General features: G+C 39.1%; 1 protein-coding gene across 1 annotated transcript in view; it reads left to right on the forward strand.

Moving 5' to 3' along the window:
- Positions 1-23,828, forward strand: part of CD2AP (CD2 associated protein) — an 81,509-nt gene that overhangs the window by 44,659 nt on the left and 13,022 nt on the right. The window contains 4 exon segments of the mRNA XM_032213475.1: positions 336-372; positions 1,899-1,961; positions 3,395-3,554; positions 4,088-4,230. Coding sequence (XP_032069366.1) covers positions 336-372; positions 1,899-1,961; positions 3,395-3,554; positions 4,088-4,230 — 403 coding nt within the window.

Here is a 23,828-nt window from a genome sequence, read left to right on the forward strand (position 1 = left end):
TCTGCTTAGGCAGAATAAAAGATTTCTGAGAAAGAAGAGTCTCCTTTGGCAAGATGGATGGCATACAATTTTGATAGATAAACAAATAACATAGAGGAGAAAGAGAATTAGTTGTTTATCCCCCCTGCCTTCTCTGCTTCCTCTTCTTTCTCAGCAATCATTTTCCTGATCATTTTCGAAAACTTTGGTTTGCCTAAGATTTGTAATCCTTGCACCAGTAACCTATAGACAGTACAATTAAGTTACTGAGTATATCTGTTGTCCTTCTGAGTCTTAATTCAAGAAAATACTTGGCATGAATATTAGTTACTTATATTTTGTCCTCTTTGCAGAAGCCAAAGAAACCACCACCTCCTGCAAAAGTCAAGGTATGTAAGATAGGGTTTTATTAGACCATAATTGCAAAAGAGAGTGTAATTGATTCAAAATTATTAATATATTATGAATGAAAAAATATCTCAATCAGAATTGTTTTTAAGATGTTGCCTATCAGTATGAATGATGAAATCCATTAAAACATAGACAGTTTTCATTATTGGAAACAATGATGTGACTTCTTGTGAGCCATCACTTTCTGCTATACATACAGATGTTGAAGGTCTCAATTAGTGCAGTTAACAAAACCCATGAAATGGGATTTCACCACACTATGGATTTCACCACAATATTCAAAGTAATAGTTGCATGGAAAATAAGATAATTGGTTCCATTTCAATAGAAATTGCCAGTTAAAAATTCTAACTATATTTTGTATGTTTATTAATGAAACACTATAACAGCAAAAGAGGTGAACCCATACCCAAAGTATACGTGGTATCTCTTGTATTCTGCTGTAGTTCTTCAAAATGAGCATTTTCTTTTCTGAGCTTTCCTCCAGTAGAAAACTTCCTCTCTCTATTTTTGCACACACATCTCCAATCTCAATGGTAACTGCTCATGTGCTAGTCACAGCCTAGTATCATTTTATAAATCACAATTAAATTGCGCACTATTCAAACTCGCATAATTGTGATTCACCTATACAATAATTTACCGTATTTTCACCCATATAACCCGCGGGTTATATGCGTTTTTACATGCACAGCGCCCCCTGCGGGGTATAAAGTGGGCGGGGTATACGTAAAATATTTACACAGATTAACTAAAGGGAGAGCTTGGGACCACCACTTTCCTCGCGGCAGTGGGCTGGCTCGGCGGCTCGGGCTCCTTTTCTCCCTTTTCCTGCTTGGGTTTCGGGACCTCCTGCTTTCTTCCTGGTCACTTCGCCCATAGCAGGGGTGGGGTTTTCACGAAGGCGTCCCGAAACCCAAGCATTTTTTTTTCTATTGAATTTCAAGATCTCTCCCTTGAGTTGAGTTCCTCCAACCCCTCCCCAGCTCGCCCAGGCTTTCTCCTCCGATTGGTTTTAATGGGTAGGTCCGATGGAATAGCGCTAATGTAATGTTTGCCGATGGCTTACTCATTGCGGGTTATATAAGTGGGCGGGGTATACGGGAAACATTTTACACGATCTTGAAAATCTGCAGGTTATTCGCGTGGGCGGGTTATTTGCGTGGGCGGGTTATATGGGTGAAAATATAGATATATGAATTCATGACTTCTATGAATACAAATGAGATAATCCTGAACGTACTTCCATTTGATAGTGTTTTAACTATTTTTTTCCATAGTTAAAAAATCTTTTTAACGATATATTCCATCATATAAATTTTAAAAGTCTACGCCATAAAACAATTCTTGTTCTTAAGGAATAAATTCCTGTGCCAGACAGCACTCCTAATTGGATTTCTAGTTCTGCCACATATTTGATAGTGGTACAATACATTTCAGTATTAATGATCATAGAGTAGTTTCTCTACTAAAGCAGTGTGATTTTTAATTATTGGCTCTATCTGCAGGTTCTAAGGCTGATCTTCTGCCTGTGGAGAAGAAGTTTCCTCATCTCAGGAATGAAGAAAAGGGTAAGATCAGGTTTATCCCCGATACTAAAAATATAAATGTCAGGACTGTAGTTTAAAACGAAGCAACTTTAGTATAAATATAAGCCTATGATTCAGGTAGTTAAAAAGAGCTAAATAAGCAAATGCATATAATATTTGTAGAATTTAAAACTCTGTGTGTAGCCCTGTTAGGAAGCACTAACTAAAAATACTGTTCAGTGTAATATTAGGCATATAAAGATTAAAAATAAATAGTTTTTGTAAAACAGTCGAAAGTTGTGTCAAATTTATTTTGTTGGCAGTAAAAAGAATTTAAACTCCATCCAAAATAGATTTTTAAAGAGTTTTTTCCTACTTTACTATTTTTATAAATAACTTGATATGGTGAACATATCTAATATTCCTTCCTCGTCCTATTTTCCCCTACAACAGTGTTTCCCAAAACTTGGCAACTTGAAGATGTCCGGACTTCAACTCCCAGAATTCCCCAGCCAGCATCGCTGGGGAATTCTGGGAATTGAAGTCCGGACATCTTCAAGTTGCCAAGTTTGGGAAACACTGCCCTACAACAACAACCTTATGAGTTGAGCTGAGAGAAACTGGCCCAAAGCCACCAGCCAGCTTTCATGCCAAAAGGAGGATTAGAACTCACAGCTTCCTAGTGCCTTAACCATTAGACCAAACTACTCTCATACATTTTAAAGAATATAAATTCATGATTTTCTGCAAAAACTTTGCTAATAAATCCTGCAGCCGGGGAAAATCAATATTTTACAGACTTTATGAATACCATATTTTTTGGAATATAAGACGCACCGGAGTATAAACTCACCAAAATTTTGAAGAGGCAAATTCAAAAAAAGTTTTTGCACTCTGTAGACCTCCCAAAAATGAGCCGTTTTTCACGAAAACAGGCATGGTTTCTTTTCAAAAAAAGGACATGAATAGCCTTTAGGAGGCTTGTAGAGTGCTCCTGGGGGGTGAGGTGGGAGCCAAAAATGAGCAAAAAATAGCCTGTTTTTTCACTCATTTCTGCCCTCCCCAGCCCCCAGGAACACTCTGCAAGGCTCCTAAAGGGCTATGCACAGCCATTTTGGTGAAAGGGGCAGGGTTTGGGAGGCAAAATATGCTGTATTCAGTGTATAAGATGCACCCAGATTTTCAGCCTCTTTTTTGAGGGAAAAGGGGCGTCTTATACTCTGAAAAATACGGTAATATGCTAGATTCCACTTGTATCCATTTAAAAAGAGTCCGTTGCAGCTGTATGAACCTGAGAAAATAAACTAAGGAAGCAAGATTCCTTAGTCTTAATTCAACTAAAGCTTATTGAAATTGCTTCTAGACTGCAAATTGGGGTATTTGTTCAGAACTGCCTATGCCCTTGGATGAAACTTTCATAAATCATTTCTACATTTATTTTTATGGTAAACATTATTCTCTCATTCTGTTCCCAGATGAAAAACCAGTGTTGGATCAGAAGATATCTAAACCAGTGGCTCCCCAAGTACCACCAAAAAAACCTGTCCCTCCAAACAAGGCTAATAAACATATTAAAAGCTGGGCTCTTGCTTTCAAATGGCCAGATAAAACAGTTTTGCAACCACCAGTTTCCAAGTAAGTATCTTATTTTGCGCATGAAATTCTTTGATATGCCGTTTTGAAATTGCTGTGAGACAAAATTTGCACATGTTAAGAATTGCATATGTAACTATATTGCAAACAATTAATCATCCTTATTACCTTTTATAAGCCTATCCTTCTAAGGAATCATTTTGAGGTTGGGAGAACATGCTGTAGGTTGTTTACATGCACACTTGTTTTTGCCATCTCAATTTGTTTCTTTATTGTTATTTTCTCAAGCACATAGAATGGTGAAATGTACCTTCTCTACTTTATTTCTCAAGGTTATGTTGAAACCATATAATTGCTGAGTATGTAAATCATAAGTTGTAGTAAACAGTTAGTTAAAAGAGAACTGAAGGAGGAAATCTCCATGTAAGAAGAGCGTCTCTGCATATATCTCAGCCTCTAACTCACAATTTGAAGAACTGGATTCTTGAAGAACTGATGTAATTTTTGTAAAAGCTTTTGTTATATGTTTTATTTTTCCTTAATTGCTGATAAAATTATTTAACTTTCAAACATAGGATAAATGGGGAAATTACATCCTGGAGACCAAAGTCCGAAATTGAGCCAGCAGTGAAACCAAAGATAGACTCTGAACAGTTACCATTGAAATCAAAATCAGTAGAGGTAGACTCAGCTGCACTACGGAACTTGAAAGAAACAGGTAAATTTGAAAAGTGTACATAATGAGTCTCAATTTTCTGCTACACAGTATTAGAATAAACCACAACAAAGAATAAACAACATCTTCAGAAAGGAATACTTTATTATCAGTGGATTCTGTTGTAGAAAGCTCTGTGGTAGACATATAGGTATAAGTGTATCTGAAACTACTTCCCTTCATGGCCCTCAGAATCCCTTCATACTTTTTCTATACTTTTAGTGGTAATTTAAAGAGGAAGTTGTCTTGCAGCAAAGCCGACAGCTCTAGTATTATTCTTTAATCATAAGAATGCTTCTGAGCTCCTTCTAGGATCCCTTAGGCCAGTGGTTCTCAACCTTCCTAATGCCCGTGACCCTTTAATACAGTTCCTCATGTTGTGGTCACCCCCAACCATAAAATTATTTCGTGCTACTTCAAACTGTAATTTTTCTAATGTTATGAATCATAATGTAATTATCTGATGTGCAGGATGTATTTTCATTATTACAAATTGAACATAAGTAAAGCATAGTGATTAATCTGCCAATCTTGGTTTGGGAGAAGATCAGTCAGGCTGGGATTTCCAGGATAAAATGACCTCACTGCCTGCTTCCAGCAGTAGTTCGTGGTTTATATGAGTTTCACTTTATTAAATTTACTTTTTTAAAATTCGGTTCCACCCACCCAGTTTCTCTTTCTTTCTTCTTTCTTTCTTCTTTCTTCTTTCTTTCTTCTTTCTTTCTTTCTTCTTTCTTTTCATTCCTTCCCCCTTTTCTTCTTTCTTTCTTTCTTTCCATTCCTCCCTCCTTCTCTTCTTTTCTTTCTTTCTTTCTTTCTTTTCTTTTCTTTCTTTCTTTCTTTCTTTCTTTCTTTCTTTCTTTCTTTCTTTCTTCCATTCCTCCCTCCCTCAATCGATTTAACACAGATTAAGAAGTTGCCCTTTAATGGGATTTAAACAGAGGCTTAAGCTATATCGAACTGTGCTTCCGTCCTGAGTAGAATTCTTTGGGATGGAAGGAATGGGTGGGCGGGGCCTGTCCTCCCCTCTGACCTCTCCTGCCAGCCATTCCCGGGGGCCAAAAAGCCTCCAAGCTCAGTTTAGCCACAGGACAGGACCGGCGGCGGGATGGCAAAGGCAGCGTTCTAGGCCCCGGTGGCTTTAATCCTGGCATGTGCCTGCTTGGGTGACAGCCCGGTCCTGCCAGCTGAAGCAGGTGGCCCGACTGCCCTGCTGTTTTCTTTTCTCTGGGCACCTTGGAGTCCCTGTGCAGGCGGCTGGGTTTGAAGCAGGACGTTCGTTGGAGCCGAGGTTTATCCGCCACCAGAAGAAACCCATCTCTTCCCCCTTCAGCGCCTCGGCCCTTACCCTGGCATGGAGGACCGGGCGGGGGGGGCGTCTGAGCTGGGAGGAGGCTGCTTCGCCACCTGGCACTCTTCATGCACTTGCCACTTCAGGACATGCTCCTGACCATGGGGGACGCTGGTGGAGGTGGATAGTCTAGGCGACCCCTGTGAACGAGTCATTTGACCCCCAAAGGGGTCGCGACCCACAGGTTGAGAACCGCTGCCTTAGGCATTGTTAGAAAATGGAAATAATGGATGGTCTGCATCACAATGCATTACTTGGATACATACTCACCTACCTTGAAAAAGAGTGCTCTGAGGTTTGCTTTTCTGAATTGATATCTTCTATCCACCATTGCTTCCACTCTAATGGCAGATGTTTCTGACTTTTTCAAAATTCCAGATGTTGTCACCATCTCCAAATGTGGACTTTTCTTGCTTGTGGCGTATAAATATTAATTTTTTAAACTACAGGAAGATTTTTTCCATACCTCAGACTTTTGGAACCTATTTAAAAATGGTTATTCAAATAGACTTTACAGGCTTCTGGAATTTGTTTCTTTCTTTATTTATTAATTTATTTGAATTATTCCCATACTTGGAAAGCTGAAATGAGGTGCACTGTATAATGTTGAGAAGGCTTATGCCCATTAAAAGTTAACAATTTCAAGTAGATAATGGGCAAATAATGTTTTTGTATAATGCATTTTTTTTAAAAAGAGAATCCTTAGAATAAGCACCTTTCACATTATAGAACTCATTCTGTTATTTTATTATGCTTCAACGGAGGTCTGAAGCATCTATTTTGTGAAGTTCAATGCATATGAAATTTAAAAAGGAATAATTTACAATATCTTATATTTTTTAAATAATTCACAGTTTTTTATTACAATTATTTGATCTAATGTCAGAAAGGGTCTACAGAAGTGAGCAGAATAAATTAATATATGATAAGCAAATATGGGTCTAGTAGGAATAAACTGGGTTCTCATTCATATTAGCAAAGCAAAAATCAGAATACTGAAGCAAAGCACAAAACTTCTTTCATAGTTACTACATTATTAGTTATTAATTGGAATTGGTATTTCCTCAGCATCTTTATTTTAATTAGAGCACAAGGTAATATAGTAGTTAAGGTGCTGGACTAAGAGCAAAAAGGCCCAGTTTCTAGTTCTTCCTTAGTTGTAGAAGCTGACTCTGTGACTTTGGGCCACTTTCTCTCTCTCTCTCTCTCTCTTCAGCCCTAGTGTAGATAAACTCTATGGAGTTTATCTCACTAGTGTAGGTTGGTAGATAATTTTGTTATTTGGGCGTGCAAATGTTCTTGATGTACCAAAGCTAGCTTTCCTTTTATGCTTGGTTAGGGTAAAGAATGGGGACTAAAAATTTCCAAACTTCCAAGAACACAGAGGATTTCATTTAGGGTTGAAATTATGGGATATTTTGACCATTGCCATTCAAGTGTTTGTCAGCTGATTGTGGATGTTTTCGTGAAAAGTTCACCTGAATCTCTCAGGGAGATTCGATCCAGGGAGATGTAAGCAACAGGTTTTGTTTCTATACTGTACATCTTTGTGTTCTAAAACCCCGTTTGCCAGGACAACAATAAAAAGGGTTTGTAGAGAATCATGCAAACAACTTCTTTCACTCCTTCATGAAACAGAACTTCAGTAATTACAGGGCAATAAATCAGGGCAATAAATCTTAAATAAATATGGTACATAATACATCTCTCTATATCTGTGCATTATATTTCTAAGTATGTTTCTTTAAACAAGAAATGATTTTCTTTAAAAATAAATCCCATAATTTCATGTACTCAGGGATACAGGTTTTTTTGCTCAGTTATAAACTGAAATTGATTTGTCTTTTTAACCTCCTTTCCCTCTCCCTTCCCCATGTATATATATATGACCTTTTATCCTAGTGAAACAACTTTTTTAAAAGGCAACCCTATAAAACTGCTGTTTAGATTACTAGAATATCACTTTGAAGGATTTGCTGCTATGTGTATGCATTATGTAGTGTCAATGACACACATCCTTTACTACTTTAGCAATAGTGCTGATAGCTTTAATATACTTTATACTTTAAATCTGATTTAATATTTGGAAAAATGAATACACACACATATTATATTAATATTATTATATTATATATTATTATATTATATTGATCCAATTTGAATATGTACCAAGGACTGAAGTTTTATGAGTGCAATAGTGTAAATATTTATTAATTTTTCCACTAAATATTCCTGATTTCTTACTTGCTCTACACCCGACTGGATTCCTCTCTTCTGTTCTGACCCCAATAATGTCCTTTCCAACTGAGCTTAAGGCAAAATGTTCAGATAGTCCTCAATTTACAACAGTTGATTTAGTGAGTATTTCAACGGCACTGAAAAAAATGACATGACCATTGCAGCATCTCCATAGTCAGGTGATCAAATTAAGTGCTTGGTAACTACCCATATTTATGGGACAGTTGCAATGTCCTGGGGTCACGTGATCACCTTTTGTGAACTTTGATAAGCAAAATTAAGGGAGAACCAGATTCACTAACAAGCATGTTGCTAATTTAACAACTGCAATGACTCATTTAGCAACTTATGACAAGAAGGGTCATAAATGGGGCAAAACTCACTTAACAAATGTCTTATGCTTAGCAACATAAATTTTGGGCTCAATTGAAGTCAACTAAACCCCTGCTCCCCATTCCTGTCTGTGCCCATCAATGCCAGTGCCCCTCCCCAGCCAGGCCTATCGTAGCAGCAGGCTATATCAAATCCCTCCCTCATCCTTCCTCTTTCCAGAATGGGGAAATCTCCAGCCAGTCCTACCTTGTCAGCAAGCATTCCAGAGTCATTTCCTTGTCCCTTCACTTTCTGGCACCGCTGTTAAGAGATTTCAAATTTTGCCCTCACTTTTAACACAGCCAACAGCCTTCAGCCAATTGAGAACCAGGGCGAAAAGAACATGGGAAAAAGAGTGGGAATACAATCTCTCCTTGTGCCACACAACCTATGGGTTTCTGGGGAAGTGTCATTGTATTGTGGCACTGAAGCGGCTACAACTTTCCCAGATTTCATTTCCATAGGAGTCATGTGTCTCAGCATTCTGTAAGTTAGCCCATGTCAGTTCCTTGGTTCAATAATTGTTGCCACGTACTTTCCAATTTTGCCCAATTGAAGGTTACAAATTTACAAACAGACATGAGAATGTTAGTAGTATTCATATACAGCATTTAAATACTTTAATCATTGGCAGGATAGAGGTATCAGTATCAGGCCTCAATGATCATATTACAGATAAAACCTTTAAACAGCTAAATCTGCTTTTATTAAACCTATTATAAAACAGATAAATAAAAGTAGTTTTGCTTATCTGGCAGGATTTATGTTGCTCTCCCTAATACCTGACCCAAGTAATAATTTGGGTCATGCAATTGAATAGTTCTTAATAATGGATTGCTATCAATGTCATTTGCTAGTTTCTTTCCTGCTATTTTCCCATTGTGTATTATAATGTGCTATTTTGCTTTTCATCTTAAACTTGTTATATAATCTTGCTCCATACTCTACAATACATCTTTGTAACTTTTATAAACATTTTGTGATATTATTAACATTTTAACTGCTTTTAATCCCTACTAATTAAGTCTTTAAGGCATTCCAATTAATAAATATAACACGAGCCATGCTAGAATACTGTTGCATTCAGTAAACTAAATGGTACTATGCTATTAGTTAAGTCCAACTTTTTAAAGTTGAAATAAATGTGAAAATACTCATACTTAGTTCTTTATTTCTGTAAACTTTTTGATATTGTTGCATGCATGGAGCTCTGTTCAGTATTGTGGTGACAGGACTTCAGTTTGCACAGTGAAATTTTAATTGTATGAGGAATCAAGAGTCCATATTCTAGCAAAAAACAGCTTCAATAGCTTTAGAGATGTATGTATACTTTAATAAATAGAAATCAAGAATGCTGTCATCTACCTCTTTATCAGAGATAGCTGAATTTCAACACCTCTGAAAAAGAGTGTCATGGATCCAGTCAGCTACTGTGGTTAGAAAAGCACCCAGAACCAATTTGGCATATTTTAAAAGAATATCATAGATTAGTCCCATGAATAAATTGAATGGATGTTGCTAAAATAAAAATGTCCTGATATGTATTGAAGATAATGCTGCCATATTTTTTCCTGCAAGATACGTTTTTTTTTCCCAAAATCTTTTCTAGATATTCGTCTCCTTGACTTTTCTTTTCAGATTTTGTTTCCTATCCTGTTTGCCATGTTTCCCTTCTTACGTGTCAGGAAATTACCCTCCCCTTCTCCCTTTTTGGTAAGAAACTTTCTATATAGCAATCCACATCCTTTGTTCCATATTAATTCTTGAACCTAAATTTCTATTCTTGGATATTAATAAATTATTTTTAAACTAATGTGTTTATGTTTTCAAGAATTTACACTAAACCGTATCAAATGAAAAATGTTATATTTGGATGATTTATAACATTGTTGCATAAAAAGTAATCTTTTGTAATTAGTAGAATCCCTCTCTTTTTCCCATTTGAGTTTGTTTGTATGGCTAAGGCCAAAGAGGGGCATGTGAGTAAGGCATTCTTAGCTCTTCAGCATATGGTTAGTTGGTATAGTTACTAGGCAACTACTTCATTAAAACGCCAAAATAAGATATGTAAGTGATTTTGAACAGGAGTGACTGGCAAGGAACAACAAAATCTAGCAGAAAGAGGAGATAAACTGTACGGTTATTGGGGCAAATTCATATTAAGCCTATAGGTAACAGTAAATTTGTGAAATTCTGCCTGCTGTATAATAGCTATTAATGGTTCAGTTTTTTGCATCTGTTATTTTGTAATATAACTTGCCTCATTAAATAAATTTATACTGTGTCAAGGTAAGATCAAAGGTAGTTGTTGACTTATAACTAATTGTTCGATGCCTGTTCACGGTCACGATGGCCTTGAAACAATGCTTTACAGCCATAAAGCATTTTTTGACTGTTGCGAAACGTCCTGTCATGTATGGCTTTCAGGCATGTGACCATATTTGGGTGCTTGCAGCCTGCTCTATTTATGGCCAGCTACCAAACGCCCTGTGATCATGTGATTGCCATTAACAACCTTCTCTGCCAGTTTACCCAGAAAGTCATTGGTGAGGAAAGTTCAGAGAGTCAATGCAAACAGAAGGGACTTTGGATTTGAGATCTATTCCTCAGAGTGCTGAGGTATTTCCACTCCCCTCTATGCAGGAAGAGGAAATTCTTCCATGTGCTAGAGGAACAGACCTCTGAAAAACTAGCGATCACAAGCCATTCAGAATGTCTGCTTTCCCTAGCGTTTCTCCTCTGGATGGGAAAACTCTAGTGAATGCCAGTGTTTCCGCCCTTCCAGAAGGGAAATATTATCAGACAAATACTATTCTGAGCCTTTTAGAATGCTGACATTTGCTAGCGTTTTTACCAGATTTGTGTTCCATTCTTCTAGCATGCCAAGGAATTTCCCCTCCCTTGGCATGTTGGAGGAATGGACCACAATTTAATCTGGCAAAAAATTGTTATTGTCTCACCGATAGGGTAGGCAGAGATCCTGGGTCTTCAGGATATGGTGTGAAGCCTGTGCCCTCTCCCCAGCACTCCATTTTACAACCCACTTAGTCACTTAACTACCACAACTAAGAGAGCTGGATTGTAGTTTAGTGAAGTGAATGTATGGTGCCTCACTTAACCACTTTGCCCATGACGGAGATTCCAGTTGAGGTTGTAAATTGAGGACTACCTGTATAGGATTTATTGTGCAATTATTCATGTGGTTGCAGTGATAAATAAGAAATGTAAAAATGATGTATTTGTGTCTAAAGCTGGAATGGCAGAAACTAGTGATGCCCAAGCTAGAGAGAATAATATATAACTATGATTCGGCTACCTCCTAAAGCACTCAAGATCCATTAACTTGGAAAGGCGACAAAAAAAGGCTAGGATCTAAATTATGGAACGTAGACATATGTAAAGGCAAATAAACTGTTGTATTATTTTATCTTTCTCTAATAGTAATAGTATATTCTAATAATTTAGATTAGTTAATAGTATAATCTAATCAATATTGACATTCTTCAATCAAGTAAAGCTAATTGCTGTATACAGTGGAGCAAAAAAGTATTTAGTCAGCCACCAATTGTGCAAGTTCGCCCACTTAAAAAGACGAGAGAGGCCTGTAATTGACATCATAGGTAGACCTCAACTATGAGAGACAAAATGAGAAAACAAATCCAGACAATCACATTGTCTGATTTGGAAAGAATATATTTGCAAATTATGGTGGAAAATAAGTATTTGGTCACCTACAAACAAGCAAGATTTCTGGCTCTCACAGACCCATAACTTCTTCTTTAAGAGGCTCCTCTGTCCTCCACTCATTACCTGTATTAATGGCACCTGTTTGAACTTGTTAGCAGTATAAAAGACACCTGTCCACAACCTCAAACAGTCACACTCCAAACTCCATTATGGTGAAGACCAAAGAGCTGTCGAAGGACACCAGAAACAAAATTGTAGATCTGCACCAGGCTGGGAAAACTGAATCTGCAATAGGCAAGCAGCTTGGTGTGAAGAAATCAACTGTGGGAGCAATAATTAGAAAATGGAAGACATACAAGACCACTGATAATCTCCCTCGATCTGGGGCTCCACACAGGATCTCACCCCGTGGGGTCAAATGATCACAAGAACGGGTGAGCAAAAGTCCCAGAACCACACGGGGGGGACCTAGTGAATGACCTGCAGAGAGCTGGGACCACCGTAACAAAGGCTACCATCAGTAACACACTACGCCGCCAGGGACTCAGATCCTGCAGTGCCAGACGTGTCCCCCGCTTAAGCCAGTACATGTCCGGGCCCATCTGAAGTTTGCTAGAGAGCATTTGGATGATCCAGAAGAGGATTGGGAGAATGTCATGGTCAGATGAAACCAAAGTAGAACTGTTTGGTAAAAACACAACTCATCGTGTTGGAGGAGAAGGCTGAGTTGCATCCAAAGAACACCCTACCTATTGTGAAGCATGGGGGTGGCAACATCATGCTTTGGGACTGTTTCTCTGCAAAGGGACCAGGATGATGATCCGTGTACAGGAAAGAATGAATGGGGCCATGTATTGTGAGATTTTGAGTGCAAACCTCCTTCCATCAGCAAGGGCATTGAAGATGAAACGGGTTGGGTCTTTCAGCATGACAATGATCCCAAACACACCGCCCGGACAACGAAGGAGTGCTTTGTAAGACGCATTTCAAGGTCCTGGAGTGGCCTAGCCAGTCTCCAGATCTCAACCCCATAGAAAACCTTTGGAGGAGTTGAAAGTCCGTGTTGCCCAGCGACAGCCCCCTAAACATCACTGCTCTAGAGGAGATCTGCATGGAGGAATGGGCCAACATACCAGCAACAGTGTGCGCCAATTTTGTGAAGACTTACAGAAAACGTTTGACTTCTGTCATTGCCAACAAAGGATATATAACAAAGTATTGAGATGAACTTTTGATATTGACCACCATAATTTGCAAAAAAAATATTTCCAAATCAGACAATGTGATAGTCTGGGTGTGTTTTCTCATGTTGTGTCTCATAGTTGAGGTCTACCTATTATGTCAATTACAGGCCTCTCTCATCTTTTTAAGTGGGAGAACTTGCACAATTGGTGACTGACTAAATACTTTTTTGCCCCACTGTACCATTAAAAATCTTATTCCTGTAACCTTTAACTAAGCAAAATGATGCATCATAGGGCAACAATTTTTCAACCAAGATACTTCACATGTTAACTTTGAGAATGTGTCCAAATTCCTGGACCCCTAACTCCCATGGAAGTGATATTTGGCCAATTTTATAAAACAAATTATGACATGAAAATTATCATAAACAGTTTATGACATAATATAAATGTCAGAAAACATTTCCTGTGCAGATGTTTGACAGTGGTATACAGTTCTACATGGATATTTTCAAGGCAGACACATCTCTGAATATATGTATCTTGGAAGGCAGGACATTAGCAGTTCTTTCATTGTTGAAAGCATTGAGGAATCTGATAAGAAAATATCTCTGAAATGATAATCCTAGGGGGTCATTTGTCTAATAAGGATTAAATGACTGGAAAGCTGAAATGTACTCTGAGCGCTGGTTTGAAGCAACCTGAGTTGATTGAATGTATTTATTTATTTATTAAGCATATTTGTATAGCTGCCCAACTCACACAGTGATTCCTTGTGGCAAATAGCATTAAAAATACACAGTTGAAAAATCCACAATTTAAACCCTACCGGTCTATCCCAGGTTGGATATTTAGCTTTTGATTTAGATTTATTATTATTTTGACTATTTTGAAAATCTGATTTGATTTTCTGGCTTCCATATTCAAGGGCAATTGAATATGGCCTAACTCTAGATTCTGTTTTAAAGGGATTTTTATTAGGCTATATTTGGAAGATATTAAAATGCCTGCCCATTTTCCATTTTGCCAGAATGAGATGAAAATAGCAGAGGTAATATTCTTAACATGACAGCTCACTCAGGCTCAAGAGTTTCACTGCAATATATATTTTTAAATGTTCTTCTTGTGTTTGTTTTAAAACAAAGGTAGCACAGATGGAAAGAACAGCTCAGCAGCCTCAAGTCTTTCTGGTCATAAGCTTATACAGAGATTGTGCTGAAAGTTTTTTCTTTTCCATTCTAAAATAAAAATTTTCTGGACTGGCAGATAGGCATGGTTTTTTTTAGCAGAGTTCATTATCTTGATAAATGGCATTTTGCAAGTTTTTTGCATGTTGTAACTTCCAGGTTTCCTTTACCATCAGGCGTGGGGTATTTTCTTTAGACTTGGCAAGCATACTAATTTTGAGGGATGATGTAGGAAGATCAATAATCTTAGTGTGATACAAATTCCAGGTATACTTTCTGTCAGTACTCTATGCTAGAGATTACACCAGTGATGGTGAACCTTTTGGCCTCGTCTTGTCAAAAAGGCCTAATTTGACTGCTGGTGTGTCATGCACACACACACACACCCAAACAAAGAGAAACAATTCTTACACATTCATTTATTTTTTTAAAAAAACACAGTCCAATCATGTGTGTTGATTCACAGTATCTGCCACACACGACTTACCTTCAGGCAGTGTTTATTTTCTCTTGACAGCCCTGCAGGCTACCCGAGGTAGCTCAGGTCACACAAGCCATTCATTCTTTTTTATCTTATCTTTTTTTTTTCAACATTTTTTTAAATTATCTTACATACAATTTTAAGTATACATTCACATAATTATTTTTCTTCTTTACATTTATCATTCTTATAAATTTTTATTTCATTTTATAGGTTATATACATATGCAGTTTGGGTTGCTTGTTTACCATCCCTCTGTTGTAACACAACCTTATTTTCCCTTTCTTTTCTCCCTCCCTCCCTTCTCTACTTTCCTCCTTCTCCTCTCCTTTCCCTTCCTTCTTCCCTTACCTTTCTCCTACTCCTACTCTCCTCTTCCCCTAACTACCCTCTCTCCTTCTTTTCTTCTCCCCTTCCATCCTCCTCTCCTTACCTCTTTCTTCTTTCCCCATCTTCCTTCATTCTCTCCTCCTCTCTCTCTTCTTTTCTATTATTATAGGTGTCTCTATTGGGTCTCAGTTTATGTTTCCTTGGGGTGGTATTTCTGCAAACCCAAATATAATTTGATATCATTTCTTATTCCCTTACCTTCACTAATCTATCCTAATTATATTTCCCCCTCTTTGTATCTCTCGTGTGTGTGTGTGTGTGTGTGTGTGTGCGTGCGGTGCGTGCGTGTATATAATATATATATGTATATATGTATGTATGTATGTATGTATGTATGTATGTATATATGTATATATGTAGGTATGTGTGTGTATATATATATATATATCTATATATATATATATATATATATATATATATATATATATAATCTTTTCTTTTCTGTTTTCCCCTTCTTCCCCCTCCCTTTTTCCATAACAGTGCATCTCCTGGGTTCTGTATCTTCTTCCTACTTTCTTTTCTAGTTGCCTTTCTCTAGCCAATCATAAAATCTTCACCATATCTTGAAGTACTCCGATTCCTCTTTATCCTTTATTTTCATTGTCAACCTGTTCATCTCTGCACAATCTAGTATCTTTTTTACTATCTCTTCATCTGTTGGTAGCTTATTTAAATTCCAATTTTGGGCAAATATGATTCTTGCTGCTGTAGTTACATGTATAATCGAATAGATATCCTCTTTCTTAAATTTCTCTGGGATAATACCTAGTAAAAATATCTCTGGTCTAAATTCTATTTCTTGTTGTAACATTTTCTTTAACCATACTCTTATCTTATATTCTTCTTTCTTGACCCTCATCCTTTTTACCTCTTTATTTTGTCGTATTACTCTATTCAAAAACTCTAGTGTCAGTATAAATAATAATGGGGATTGTGCTTTGCGGCCTCTGACCCAGTGCTGATCCCGGGTAGCTCCCTGGTTTACCGAGGAGCTCCAGGAGATGAAACACTGGAAAAGACACCTAGAGAGTGATTGGAGGGCCAGCCGCTCCGAATCCGACCGAACACTAGTAAGAATTCATATTAAATCCTACTTAGTGGTGATAAAAGTGTCAAAACAGCAACATTTTTCTGCTCTTATCGCGTCTGCAGATAACTGCCCAGCTGCCCTGTTTAAGGTGACCCGCTCCTTACTTAATCAAGGAACTGGGGAAGACCCCTTGCAGGGTAGGGCTGAGGAATTTGTTCAGTATCTGCAGGATAAAATCGCTCAGATTCAGACAGGCGTGGACTCTGACTGGGTAGATTCGGGCGAGTCGACGGGGATGAGTCTTGTGGAAACTATCTGCGATGAGTTTGACCCTGTGACTCCCGAGGGCATGGACAGGATTATGGGGAGACTCAGTGTTGCCACTTGTGTGCTGGACCCGTGTCCCTCTTGGTTAGTTTCAGCTTCCCAGGAGGTGACACGAGGCTGGCTCCAGGCGATTACCAACGTTTCATTGAGAGAGGGGTTCTTTCCCACTGTCTTGAAGGAGGCAGTGGTGAGGCCCCTCCTTAAGAAGCCTTCCCTGGACCAGCCTCTTTAGCCAACTATTGTCCGGTCTCCAACCTTTGCTTTGTAGCGAAGGTTGTTGAGAGCGTGGTAGCACGTCAGCTTCCCCAGTACCTTGATGGAGCTGCCTATCTGGAGTGACTGTGGTTCCTGTCATCCCGATTTGTGCATCTTGTTCCATCTTTGATGATAGGGGGAGAAATTTTAGCCCCCTCAGAGAGGGCCCACAATCTGGGAGTCCTCCTGGATATGTGGCTTAGTTTAGAAGAACACCTGATGGCCGTGACCAGGGGGCCTTTTACCAGGTTCACCTGGTACACCAATTGTGTCCCTTCCTGGATCAGGATGCCCTGTGCACAGTCACTCACGCCCTCCTTTCTTGCCTGGACTAGTATAACGCTCTCTACATGGGGCTGCCTTTGAAGAGCACCCGGAGGCTTCAGCTGGTCCAGAATGTGGCTGCACGGGTTGTCATGGGTACCTAGGTGCTCCCATGTTACACCCCTTTTAGGCGGCCTGCACTGATTGCCGGTTGTTTTCTGGGTGCGATTCAAGGTGTTAATTATGATCTTTAAAGCGCTCCATGGCTTAGGTCCAGGGTACTTGCGAGACCACCTACTGCCACCAGTAGCTTCTCACCATCCAATATGATCCCACAGAGTTGGCCTCCTCAGGATGCCGTCGGCAGTGTCGGCTGGTGACCCCCAGGGGGAGAGCTTTCTTTGTGGGAGCGCCTTCCCTTTGGAATGAGCTGCCCCCGGAGCTTCACATAATTCCCGACCTCTGGTCCTTCCGGCGCACCCTAAAAAGTTCGCTTTTCCAGCAAGCCAGCCTGGCCTGAATAAAATAAATTATTAATTTTAATTGCTAATTTTAATTTAATTTCTAAATCTCATTGTAAATGTCTGTTGGGTTTTTTGGATATTCTATTTAATCTTTCTTTTAACTTTTGTAATATGTGTTTTTATGTTGTACGCCACCCTGAGTCCTTTGGGAGAAGGGTGGCATATAAGTCCAATAAACCTAAACCTAATGTATAGTGCTATTCCCTTTTTACTTTGGTCATGCAGAGTTGTGTATAAATTACCTAGTTTTACTTGTTCCAAAAATTTCCTGTGTTTCTAATATGTACTTCCTGTAAGCATATAATGTCCAGTTTCAATTTCTCTAATTTGTTGAATATTCTTTATTGCCGAGTTTAGTCTGTTTATGTTTATTGAGATTACTTTTATTTCTTTCTCCATATCATTGGTTTAAAGGTTTTAGCTGATCTAGTCGTTCTGAGCTCCCTCTGCTCCTTTATCTCTTTGGCCCTTGCTCCTTCTCTTAACGCTTTCTCTTCCTGTTCTTTCTCCATTTTTCCTTGATCTTTTCCCTTAGCTTCCATTTGGCTCCTCCCTCTTCTCTTACCAGCATTGCTTCCTGTGCTGCTATATGTTTCTCTTGTGTATCTAATCTGTGCCTTTGTTCTTGCCAGTTTACTAAGATCCCTTCTGGAACCAGCTATTTAAAACTCACACCTTTCTTAATCAGACTCAGTGGTGTTCCTTTCTTATTTCCCTAACCTTCCTTGGGATTTGCTTCACTGCCACTATCTCTTTAGACTTGTATTTAATTGTGGTACTTCTTGTTGCTTGCAATACTTCATTTTTTAAAGTTTTTTTTTTAAATAAATCTTACATGTACTTCTCTGGGCAGGTTGTTTCCCACTTGTATGTACTCTAAATGTTTCGTCCATTCCACCTAAAATATATTCCTTACTCATGTCTCTGACCTCTGAAAGTATTTCTGCAATCTTCTCTGCTAAATTCTCTCCTTTCTCCTCTTCAGTGTTCTGAAATCTTAGGTAGAATTTGGATCTTTCCATTTCCCAAAAATGGTGGATTCATCTTGCTTTCTATTTAGGTATTTTAGGTATTTATTGGGATTTATATGCCGCCCTTTTCCCTGAGGGGACTCAGGGCGGCTTACAACCACAGGGGAGGGGAAGTGCAAGGTCAAAACAAAACAATATGTGAACAACAGAAAAATAATAAAACCCAACTTTCATTCAGCAATCAAACAAACACTCGGGCGGGTAATTAGGAGCCTATCCCCAGGCCTGCTGGGAGAGCCAGATCTTGAGGGCTGCGCGGAAGGTCTGGATAGTGGTGAGGGTGCGGATCTCCATGGGGAGCTCGTTCCATAGGGTCGGGGCAGCAACAGAAAAGGCTCTCCTCCGTGTGGTCGCCAGTCGGCATTGACTGGCAGATGGAATTCGGAGGAGGCCCAGTCTGTGCGATCTAATTGGTCGATTTAGGGAGGTAATCGGCAGAAGGCGGTCTCTCAAGTACCCAGATCCACTACCATGGAGTGCTTTAAAGATGGTCATCAGTATCCTGAAGCGCACCCGGAGACCAACAGGCAGCCAGTGCAGCTCGCGGAGGACAGGTGTAACGTGGGCGAACCGCGGTGCGCCCACTATCACTCGCGCGGCTGCATTTTGGACTAGCTGTAGTCGCCGGATGCACTTCAGGGGCAACCCCATGTAGAGCCCATTGCAGTATTCCAGTCTAGAGATCACAAGGGCTCGAGCGACTGTTGTGAGTCTATCAATTATTAGTAATCTATGATCCATATCCTCCACTTTTTTCTCTGTTATTTCTATTCTTTCTTCCACCTTCTGCAGTCTCTGTTTGTTTTTCCCCATCATTTCCTTGACTTCCTTCAGTTCATCTTCCACCTTGACCACTTTCTCTTCTACTTTGTTTATTTGCTCCCTAAGCTCCTTCAGATCTGTGTGTATGGCTTACAACATACTTTTTAACTCCAAGGTAGCTTTATCTTGTTGCATTGTTGTGCCTGTTACTTTCTGTGTTGCTGAACTGGTGGTATAACTGTTGCAGGCACATATAATGTTATTTTCTTCATTTTGGAATTTGGTTCTGACATTGTTGTGACTGAGTTATAGTTGAATTTATAATCCAAAGGGTGAATTAATAAATTAATTGTAATCTTGAAGCCGTCCACAGCAACTCAAACACCAGCCTCCAATAAACCAACCCCTGTTCTTGGACCCAGTCTTCTGGTTCTTGCTGGAAAGCAGGGAAACAAGAAAAAAGAGGGTTGGTTAAAAAAAAGAGAAAAGACAAAAAAAAAAAGGCACTCACCCCAACAAAAGAGACACCCCCCCCAAAATTAATTCCACAATGGTAATCCACACTTCATTGCAAAAAGAGGAGGGGAGGGGAAGAAAGAGCGAGGTGAGTAAAAAAGGGAAGAAAAGATAAAAAATTTGGGTAAGCAAAAAAGGACCCAAAATAGCCAAGTGGAAAAAAAAAGAGAAAGAAAAATGAAAAAAAGAGCCTTTAGTATAAATTTTCTGGATTATCTAAGTTCTTCCAATAAAATGGAAAAAAGCAAAAGGAAAAAAATACACGCTGTCAGAAGGATGATGCAGCAAAAAAGTACAACACCCTGTTTACACAGCTGGTCTTAATTTCTTTCTTCCAGAGAGACTTTATCAGTGTTATTAGCAAAAAAGTCAAGGTCAATTCTTCTTAGCCAGCTTCCTTCCTTATTCAAGCAACTTTTATTTACCACTAGATGGCAATGCAGACAATGCAGACAAGTAATTCATCCTATTTGTCTTTTAAATCTATAGCTCTGAAAGCAGAGAATCTGAAAATGTCCAAATAAAGAGTAAAATGTCAAAATATTCCAATTTGCTTTCTAGCTCTTACACAGTTAAACAATTCTCATTTCTTTTATTCTGTTAATGGCTCCGTCTGTCTGTTCGCTGCTAGTCTGAGGGTGGGAGAGCTTTCTAGCCCCCACTCCCCTCTGTCTCCTGCCGCTCTTTCTTTAAAACGTTTTTAATCAGAGGTTAAAGTTAATTAGAGGAATGTTGTACTTCAAGCAATCTTATTATCTCACCCAGCCAGTCACTTTCCTGTTTTTCCAGGCTTGTTGCAGCCGGGCACCTCATATTAGGCTGCCTTCTTTGCTTTAGGTCCAGAGGCATTGCAAGCAATTTTGCAATTTTGCAGGCATTTTAGGGGAATTGCGGGTTCCCCTACCACACCCACTTGTGTCCCCCCTCTTCACTGCTCCCCCAGAGCAGCTATGGTTAATTACCACACAGCACAGCAAGGAGTCTGACAATTCTTCGGAGAGCACCCTGGAGAACATATCCTGTTGCTGAGATTCAGGCCACACACCCTTCAAGCCATTCATTCTTGAAGTGGCTTTGAAGAATGCTGTTCCATGCAGTCCTTGAAACTTGCACAACTTTCAGAGACTCCGGAGGCCATGCGAAAGCATATCCCATTCTCGTGCAGCTCCAAAAATCATGCAGGAATGGGTGTGCTTTTGAGAATAGTTGTTTTCAGGTGTTGTTGAAAAGTGGCGTGTCACTCAAAATGTAGTGGCATGTCACAGATTTACTATCACTGGATTAGACAGAGATGGCCCATCTAACTTTACTATAGCAAGTGGTCAGAGTTGCTGATAGAACAGCTAGCGTCTGATTTCAGAAGCTCTCAAAATTGAGCGACCGCAACAGATGGAAGAGGCAGGCTTTGGAAGAGCAGGCTGGTATATCCAGAAGCAAAACACACAGCCTTTTATTGGACCATTGTAGATAGCCTAGTTGGGTCATCTGAAATATAAAAAAGACTCTGCTAAGTATAAAGAAGGCCGAAGTAGCGCTATCATTCAGTGTCAGAGTAACAGGCCTTGGCAGCACAGAAGCAGGCTGGCATCAGGAGAAAGGAGCTCTCAAAGTTAAATGGCTGATGTAGTAGAAGAAGCAGATGCTTGTGGTGGTAGGCTAACAGCTTCTGAAGTAGTCCCAGTTAAGTGATTAAACCAGGTCAAAGATTGGTTTCATAGCAGTCTGATATTATTACAGAACTGTTCAAGTGAAGCAGTTGTACAGTGGAGAGAAGCTTTGGTAGAAATAGGCTGATGGGCATAGGAGGAACTGTAAATGATCCATGCATATGCATTATTAGATTATTTTAGTAAGTAAAACTCAGCTGGGTGGCAGACCTGTAAAATTTATGGGCTAAAGGCCTTTCTTAACTTAAAGACAATAAATGTTTATTAACATTTCAATTGTTAAATTGTTAACCTCACTGTTCTTAAAAGTAATATACATAGGAGGTTTGTTCTGTTCTTAACTTTGTACCTATTTACTCAGTATGGAGAACACGCTCCAAGCAAAAAGAACACAGAAAAAAAGTTTGACTCAAAGCTATACTGTTGAAACTTAAGTTCATATTCAGAGGGCAGAAAGAACTGACCAGAAAGAATAACATTGGCACCAAACTGCTTAATTAAGTTAAATCTTATATCCAAATTAAAAGCATTGAATAAAGTTGAAGCATGCTTCAGTGCCAATCACAGTCTGTACAAAATATTGTCCTACATGTCCAGTTTAAAAAATAATTGTAAGAGTAATTACTGAACCAGTTTTGGTGCCAATATGTGGTAGGTTTTTGAATATTGATGTCCTCCTGAATACCATCTCAGTAGAGGTTCACAAGCAACCATAGTCCTTCGACCTCTGGCTTAGACTGCTTAGTACTCCAAAGAGTTAGAGTAAGGATTTTTACCTAGTACTCCAAAGGGTCTCATTTCCTCACATAGACTATTAATATCCTCCCAACTTCTCCATATCCTCAACAAATTAAGTAGCAATGGAACTTGATTTGGTGCCTTGAATCCCAACCAGTCTTGAAGATAGAGGAATTTATTGCTGATTATTGTGGTCCTTGCCTCTCTTTCCTACTGCTCTTGATGGTTATATTAGCTGAAGAGGATTAGATATCAGGACTGTGTTTATCAAGATAAACATAATCTTCCAACTCTAGCCCTAGCCAGTTTTGTAATCTTCTGTTTAGATTTTTGCAGAATGTTGAACATGGGGCTCCATTTAAAAATATTCTTGAAATTATTTAACAGATTAACAGAGTTGGAAGGGGCCTTGTAGATCATCTAGTCCAACACCCACCCACCCAAGCAGGAGGCCCTACACCATTTCTGACAAATGGCAGTCCAATCTCTTTTTGAAAGCCTCCAGTGATGAAGCTCCCACAACTTCTGAAGGCAAGCTGTTCCATTGGTTGATTGCTCTCACTGTCAGAATATTTCTCTTCGATCAGTTTCCATTCATTATTCCTTATATGGCCTTTGGGTGCCTTAGAAAATAGCTTGACCCCTTCCTCTCTGTGGCAGCCTCTCAAATGTTGGAACACTGTTATCATGTCTCCCCTGATCCTTCTCTTCACTAGACTAGGCATGCCCAATTGCTGTAACCATTCTTCATATGTTATAGTCTCTAGTCCCCCTAATCATCCTGGTTGCTGTTCTCTGCACTTTTTCTAGAGTCTCAACATCTTTTTTATAGTGTGATGACCAAAACTGGATGCAGTATTCTAGGTATGGTCTTAAGGCTTTATAGAGTGGTATTAGTACCTCACTTGATCTTGATTGTATCCCTCTGTTACTGCATTTTAGGATTGCATTGGCTTTTTTGGCTGCCGCCACACACTACTAGCTCATATTTAACAGGTTGTCCACTAAGACTCCAAGATCCCTCTCACAGTTACTTGTATTAAACCTGGTTTCACCCAATCTGTATGCGTACTTTTGGTTTTTCTTGCCTAAGGGAAAGATTTTACTTTTCTCTACATTAAATTTCATTTTATTAGATAGGGCCCAGGGTTCAAGTCTGTCAAGGTCCATCTGGATCTTGAATTATAATCTAGGATGTTAGTTAATCCTGCCATTTTAGTATCATCCTCAAATTTGGTAAGTTCCCCTTCTATTCCCTCATCTAAGTCATTTATGAAGGTATTGAAGAGTACTGGGCCTCCATGTAGACATAGACCCATTAAGTATGATTTGTCAGCCAGTTATAAATCCTTCTGGTGGTGATGCTAACTATCTCACTTTTTTCTATCTTACCAAGAAGTAGGTTGTGGTCTCCTTTGTTGAATGCCTTGCTGAAGTCTAAGTATATTATGTGTCAGCCTCTGTTTCGCTATTTGCTTTTGGCTGCCATTGAAACGGGGAGGGGGGGCTGGTATTTGGGAAAGGAAGTTTTAAGTACAGGAGAAATGGTAAAAAGGGAGTTTTGTTCTCACCATCTACTGAGCATGCTGGAGATAGT

This window comes from Thamnophis elegans, chromosome 3 (assembly GCF_009769535.1).
Source record: "Thamnophis elegans isolate rThaEle1 chromosome 3, rThaEle1.pri, whole genome shotgun sequence".
In the NCBI taxonomy this organism is placed as follows: Eukaryota; Metazoa; Chordata; class Lepidosauria; order Squamata; family Colubridae; genus Thamnophis; species Thamnophis elegans.